The sequence below is a fragment of the Myotis davidii genome, unplaced genomic scaffold, assembly GCF_000327345.1.
Source record: "Myotis davidii unplaced genomic scaffold, ASM32734v1 scaffold1185, whole genome shotgun sequence".
NCBI lineage: Eukaryota > Metazoa > Chordata > Mammalia > Chiroptera > Vespertilionidae > Myotis > Myotis davidii.
In genome coordinates, this window is record NW_006296007.1 from 352,016 (window position 1) to 359,821 (window position 7,806).

The 7,806-nt window shown below is 45.5% G+C and overlaps 1 protein-coding gene across 1 annotated transcript in view; it reads right to left on the reverse strand.

Moving 5' to 3' along the window:
- The window catches only part of SYT9 (synaptotagmin 9), a 119,493-nt gene that overhangs the window by 104,934 nt on the left and 6,753 nt on the right, over positions 1-7,806 (reverse strand). Inside the window, exon 3 of the mRNA XM_006770935.2 lies at positions 919-1,465. Coding sequence (XP_006770998.1) covers positions 919-1,465 — 547 coding nt within the window. The remainder of the gene's footprint in view (positions 1-918; positions 1,466-7,806) is intronic.

A 7,806-nucleotide genomic window follows, 5' to 3' on the forward strand; every position in this document is an offset into this window, starting at 1 on the left:
AAAGAGGAAGAGGAAGAAGAAGAGAAAGAGACAGAGACAGAGACAGAGACAGAAAAAGAGGAAGAGAAAGGCCTTAGAAGGGCCATATTCCAGAAGACAAGCTAACAGTTACCTGAGGAGAAAAGGTGAAAGAAACAAGTGGCATTAAAATATCTGAGTCACCTAGGAAAGTCCAATTTTCCTTTCTATTTCAGGAGTGTCAATGCACCTCTGCAGAATAATGAAAAGGACGTAAATTGAATAAAAATATCACCACGCAATCTCGTGTTGAAATGTATGCATGGATTTAAGGCCTCCCTCCAGGCTCTTCTGCCCTCTCTCTCCTGAGCTCTAAGCTGGATTTGACCTTCTATAGATTGGCACTGCCAATGTCTGCAGACCTTTGCAGGCTGCTCTTCTTGTAGCTATGACTCAATATTTGAAAATGTGATGTCAACTCTTCTCAACCATTCTCACGTCTGGGGTTAAAGGTGAAGATCTCATGAGGAATGCCTCTGAACTGAGCTGACCTGAGAGCATGGGTAAGGACTTGGGCTCTTTGCTGCAGATTACGGTCAATAGGATGCCAGGATCCACTTAGCACAAACAACCTAAGAAAGCTCTAAAGAAAATGTGGTAAGGAGAGCAGATAATATTTACTGTCTATTAGAGAATTTCTGAGAATTAGAAAGTAGAAAAGAGCGAAGGTTATTCTTGTATATTGTTTTCATCAATAATTCTTGGAAATTTCAGAGTGAATATTGTTAAAGCCCTGTTTCTAGAAAGACATGAGGAGGTTCTGAAGCCAGAGTTCTATGTATACTGACATGAATTTCATACTTTGCCCCCCCAAATAAAATAAGGTATATGTCGTTTAATCGCATGCTGACCAAGAAACACCTCCACAACTCCCCCCAAAAGAAGAAATGCTGGACTTACGTTGGTGACATATTCGATGTCCTTCCAAAGGATGCACTCCCTGGGGAAATCAGCCAAGTCTAAGAAGTGGTCTACCACCACCTGGCCGATTAAGTCGTGGCGGGAGAACCTGTCAAAGTCATACACAGAGAAGTGCAGTTTCCGGGCCTCAAGGTCGTTGTAGGGAACCGGAAACAGAAACACTTCGTCAAACACAGGGTTCAGGGTCTTCCTGTGAACTTTGGTCTGGTGTTTTGTTTTCCGATCCGGAAGCAAATAGATCTTGACGTAAGGATCTGAGGTCCCAGAAAAGTCCTTGGCGGGCAAATTGACGGCTTTGTGAATCTTCACTATGAGCTGCTCTAGGTCACAGTCATATTTTAAAATAAAGTTCAGTTTCCCACAGGCTTTGCTGTTACTCCTTCTCCCATCATCGCTGTCCAGTGACCTCTGCTTGTATAACTCTGGTTTAATGCGGCCGATCCCGGCCAGCTGTTCTTGTTTTTGCAGTTGCTGGATATTGAAGTCCGGGTTCGACAGGTTGAGTTGTCCTCGGATTGAATTATGCCTTCAGGGAGGAGCAAGAGAGGACAAAGTTATCACCTCATTAGCTACGGGTCTTTCAGAAACCTGTGCCTGGGATCTAGGTAGACTGTTATGCACTGTTAAAAAACTTAGATCTGTGGGCCCTTTTTTTTTGGGGGGGGGGGTTAGATTCAATATGCTCATCAATGTGAGTAAGCTTCTCCCCGAGGCTTGAAACCCAAAATTGAGGGTTGTTGTCAGGAAATGAAATGATTACCTGTGACCTTGAAGCTTTAAAGGCTTAATGCACTTTCTCAACTGATAAACCATTAAGAAAGCTTATCTGGCCGGTGGGATGTAAAGATTTGTTCACACTGGTTTAAAAATAAAATTATTCACTTTTATATACAATGTCATCCTGAAACTGAAATAACTGTCTGTGTGTCTTCTTAAGAAGAATGATTCTGTCTCTAAATTGCACAGACTTTCCTATCACTGGCTTACTGCTTTCTAAGGCTATATATTCTTACTGCTTCAAATCAGATCATTTCCTCACAAGAACACAAATTTTGCTTGTGTGAGGGTGGATGTATGGGACAGGACGTGTCTGCTCGCAGTGGACCGCGTCGGCTCTGACAGGGGCGAGTGACAGCTCTGTGAGTGTCTGCAACGCCACGTGGGTAACTGCTGAGCAGCAGGAAGAGTTTATTTCTGTAATAAACACTATGGGCATCAGAGGGAAGGGAAGCTGCTAAAAATGTATACAAGGATTCAGTCAAGGAAGGTTGGATACCGACACTTGCAAATCAAATATTTGCTAACAGAATCGACTCTTCACCCAGTACTAGTGAACTTACTGGTTAGGGCTAGAAGCTTCCCAGAAATTCTCTTTGAAACGTGCATCATCGTGTGGGTCTTGGTGAACGGAAAGAAGCAGTCATTACATACAAGATTTTTCTTAAGGCTATTTTTGTTTGTTTTTAGCTCAGATTTCAGAGTCATGATACTGTATTTTCTGTAGTCTCTCAATAATCTTAATTAAAATAGCCTCTCGCCACCAGGTCAAAAGCAACAGCTGGCCGTCTTGGATGGATTGGTAAATATGTAGTTGGAGAGGCAGAATAAACATTTGAGGTGATCTTGTTTTTCTTTCTGAAGGCTACTTTATAAAAGAAAGATGTAAAAGTGGGATAAATAGCCACCGAGACATGGTTAAAACTATTCTCCCTTGTCGTTCAGTTGTTGCTATGCTGAACATTCCTCTTTGTCCTAAAATACACTCCTAGTCACTGAGCTGGTATAATAACAAGAGCACAATCACAGAACTGCCATTTGCACCTGTCACAGCCAACACAGTCCCCCACAAGCAGACACATACCCCAGGCACGGACATTGCCACGTGGGTAAAAACTGTGTGGTCTGAAAGTTTCTGCTGTGAGATGTAAATCTCTTTTGCAGAGAAATCCACAACCTTAAGTTTCCTCTGTATCTCTTATCTCTGATTTTTCAGGGGTAGGGAGAGAGATGGCAGATGCTCTTAAGCACCTCAATTGCCTCTCTGTGCAAGTATAGCCAAGTCACTCCCTTGTGGAGATGCTAACCTCTGGAGTGCTAGAACAGAGCTTTAGTCTTGCTCTGCTGGGATCTCTGGGCAGAAATGACTGGCAGGGAGCAGCGAGTACCCCGCCCTATGCAGAGGCCTTAAGGGGCTGGTACCGGCTCTGGCTTCCTCTGCTATTGCTTTTTCCCTCCAGGCTGACTTCACACAAGGGCCACATTGGGGTCTGGAGTCAGTTCACATCTATGATGGCCATTCTGGGAACTCCCAGTGACGCTGTTTAAATACTAAAAGTGCTCCATCTAGACCCATGGGATACGCCTTCTCTGCACCAGCGTCTGTGATGGGACGCTGGTCCTGAGTCCACGCCAGCCCCAGACTCTGCTGTCACTTCTCCCCTGAGGTGCTCTGAGCAGGCTCTCTGTGCATCGCAACTTACCTTCGATGTTTTGGAAAGACTGGCTTCAGATTCATCACAGGAACATTTTGTCTTAACCCTTATCTGCAGGACGAAGCCAGCCATGTACATTTACATTTTAATTTAAACCTACATGAAGTTGGCTGCTTAGCAATGGAACATACTCTGTTTTCCTCGTGCATTTTCTTAAGACATGAAATCTGAAGAGAAGTAAGTCCTACGTGTTCCGCTGTTCCCGGCCAGGGGGTAGACAGAGTGCATTGGGGAGGGCGTTAGGGAGAGGTTTGTATTTCAAAGACCAAAACATCCCCTCAGAAAGCAATTAGGATGCCTCCATTCCAAATTCCAACACAGCTGAAGATTTCTTTTAAAAATTGAGCGCAGGTATGAATACTATTATCCACCCAAATGTTATATATGAGTTTCATTCCCAAACTCCCCCCGCCCCCATTCAGAATCACACTTACTTTGGGGAAAACAGTGGAACCCACTGTAAGGCAGTGGCTTAAAGCAGAGAGCAGGGACTGTAACAGGCCAGGATAGTCCTCACTCCCTGGGGCTCTCTTTCAGTCGCTTTCAATTTCCTTTCAGGAGAGAGTCAGCGATTCCTGGAGTTGGAGGCATGGGCTAGAGATGCTCAGGGCAGCCAGAGAGCCAAGGTAACTCATCACCTCCCTGCATCCTCTCTGCAGCTCTCTGGACTGAGAAATGAGAAAGTAGAGCAGGGAGCCTGCCCCAGGGACACGGAGGAGAAGGGAGGTAGAGGAAATGGAAAATCAATATTCCATGGCTCTCCTGGGCTATTCAAATGGAGTTGGGAGGATAAGCAAGTCAACAGCAAGACAGAGGAAAGATTCAGAACAGAGTGTTGTGGCCTGGCTCTGGGCACCCAGATGAGGAATTCTGAAATGGTCAGTGGAGGTGGTACTTGAGTGCACTAAACTAGAGGCCTTGCCCCGCCCACCAAGGCTCTAGGATTTGAATGCTGCTGAGTGACACTGAGAGTGTGATAAGGAGGGATCTGAGGCAGGCGTCCACTGAGCAGGGCTGGGGAGTCCAGTATTTTGGTGTTCTCAGGGCTTAATGTATACAATGAATGGAAGAGGAGGTGAGCCCCAAGGATGGGTGTGATAAGGAATGCTGTACCTACATTTCACCCTAACGCTGTCTTAGAAAGCTGGCCCTGGCGTTAAAACTCTCAGCGTGGTCCACCTCCCATTAGAGGCCAGTTTCCTATCTGAGAGAGGCCAGGATGAGAACCTCCTGGACGTGGCTGTCCCAGACCCGAGCTGGAAGACTCATGGCTGGGCCTGAAGAAAGCCTAATTTCAAAGATGACTAAAAATCTATGAAGCAGACTTCCCCTAACAAACTCAAAAACACGCTTCCATGCCTGAAGGGATCTGAGCCTGTGGTTCAGTTGCAGCTAAAGGTCAGGAGCCGCAGATGCCCAAATGCAAGTGGCTTTTCCTCCCCTCCTTCCCTCAGATTCAAATGAACCATATCCAGCGTCCCACGTTGAGACCCCCAAAGTCTCAGTCCCAGAGCCATCACCCAAAGGCCAACTTCCTCCACTGGATCTTAAGAAAGAGAACATTACTTTGATTCAACAAATTTGGATGTGCAAAGCAAGGTGTCAGGTAGGGTAAGAGGGAGAGAGAGGCAAACCTCTTCAATGCCTTCAAGGAAATGACGCCCAGGCAGGTGATGAGATAGTCATACACTAACTATAAATCAGGGCAGAGAGGGATTAAAAACCCCATGACTGGAGGTTAGAGAGCCACAGAAGCAGGCAGAGGGGGAAAAAATGCCTCTGGCTTGGGAAACTGTCATGGAGGAGATGGAAATTGAGCTGAGCCTGTCTACTTAACTTGGCTGCATCCTTATCAGCCTTCAAGCTGACACTCTAGACCTCAACAGGGAAATTAACTGTGTTTTCCTCTTGGTCCCCAGCTCTCCAGCAAGATGAGGTCTCCAGCTCCTCTGCCCCAGCAGCCTTCTCCTAACATCTGGCACTCGGACCACCAGCACCTTTCCCATCACTGGATTTCCCCTGTGCAGCCACAGACAAGGGTACACTCTTCTATCCTCCTGCCTCTCAGGGCCCCCATCTCAGAGGTGAAACTTGGTCGATCTCTTCCCTAGTTCTGGGGCATCCATGCTGACAAGGCTTCAGGGTCCAAGGAGAGGGAAGAGAGAAGCAAATTGTTATTTCGGAACCATCATGAGTTTCTTTACTAAGTTCAAGTCAAGACAGGGAGGTTTGGAAACAGTGGAGACAGGACTCTGTTTCCCTTCTTGAAACTCCCCTGGTGATGGGGAGGAGAGAGTTGGGTTGTCCCGATCCACGGGCAGACACCGAGGAAGGGGAGTGGCAGACAGGACAGACGCAGTGACCTGATTACAGGGCAGGATGGGGAATCTGAGGCTTTCCTGTAATGGGATTCACAGGCTTCTAGAGCGAGTGAGATAATGATGATGGAGGCATCAGGCCTTGGCCAGTGGAGGTGTGTGGTCTGGTATAGTTAGATACACTAAAGCATAACCAGCTTCTTCCCACTTCCTCCCAAGCAAAACAGGTTTAAAACCTTGGTGTCACCTTCCAATATTGTGCCCCCCAAGACTAAGATGAACCTATGTCCCCCATTCCTGAGTTTAGCCTTAGTATGTCCTCAATTAGTCTGCGGGCATTTGAGGCCAGAGTTGTATCTTTTTTTCTCATTATTAGCATATAATGTAGAACTCTGCACATAGCAGATGCTTAATGCATGCCTCTAAAGTAAATATAGGAATGCCACAGACATAACAGTTTCCTATAATTAAATCCCAGTACAGAAAATACACATTTACATCTAGCTGAGAGGTCTACGTAACTTCCACTTTTGAAGATGTCAATATATTAAAATCTGAAGAAGTAACTAAAAGAGTAATTCAAAAAATTGTTTTAAATGTTTCTATCTAACCAATGCTCTCAACACAAAACAGTCTAGCTTAATAGAATTGTGCTACTCACAGAGTAATTACAACACTTCATCCTAGTGGCACCATGTATGTAGCAAGTAATAGGATGATTTAAATTTAAAGTATGATGACTATCTTCTTTCAGTTTGGTCAGTGTATTCGGTGACTGTAGGAATTGCTTAGTTCAGAGATAAGGCCGGGAGTCTGAATGTAAGGCTCTTAATGAATGTGAGACCTGGTACACCAGCCTCATACCATTCTGGCCCCTACTCAGTTTATACTTTTGGCTCTTTGCCAGTCCTGTCAGCAGAACACAGAGAAGTGGCCTGATGTTGATGAATGTGTTGTCAGTCATTCACAAAAAAAGTCTGCTATGTGCCAGAGGCCACACCTGGGGTTACATATTTAGGGAGAAATAAGGTAGGGGGGCGGTCTTTGAGCTCGCAGAACTCATAGTCTAGAGCAGTGGTTCTCAACCTTCTGGCCCTTTAAATACAGTTCCTCATGTTGTGACCCAACCATAAAATTATTTTCGTTGCTACTTCATAACTGTAATGTTGCTGCTGTTATGAATTGTAATGTAAATATCTGATATGCAGGATGGTCTTGGGTACCCCTGTGAAAGGGTCATTTGACCCCCAAAGGGGTCGTGACTCACAGGTTGAGAACCACTGGTCTAGAGGGAATGCATCTAGTTTAATAAAAATGAGAAAGGTGACGTCAACCATAGACAAGGATGGGACCAAATAATGTTAGATTCAGACTCTGCCATTTACAGCTGGCAGCCTTGGGCAAATGATTAAACCCTTTCTCCTCTTTCACCCTCGAGCTTTTTCACGCAAGCCTCCTACTGAGTCCACGTTGACAGTGCCCCCTGGGCTGTGCCACGCGGTGGCCTGGCCTGAGCGGTGGGCTGACAGCGGACAGAAGCGGCACACAGAGCCTCCACAGATCTGATAAGGAGTCCGTGGTGTGGCAACTGAAGTTTTTATAAAACTCCAGAAAGTGATGTCCTAGGATGAAACGTAATCACCCTGTGAGCAGCACAATCCTATTCGGCTAGACTGTTTTGCATAGGGAGCATCAGTTAGACAGACACATTTAAAAGAACCGCTTTTGAAGTACCCATTTAGTGCTTGCTTCAGATTTTCATAAATTGACAGACAGCTTCAAAAATGGACCTCAGACCTCTCTCAACCACCATGAGAACCTGAAACTAGATGTAAATGTGTATTTGCTCTGCTGGGATTTAATTATCAGAAATGATTATGTCCATGGCATCCTTATGTGTACTCTAGAAGCACACATCATAGATGACAGAGGAAACTTGAGAAGGCTTGAAAAACAGATTGGACCTGCATCGTGGGACGTAAGTTAGAGACGGGAGTAGATGGCCTGACAAGGTTCCTTCTGTTTGGAGGATCCAGGGTTTTCATATATTTGGGATA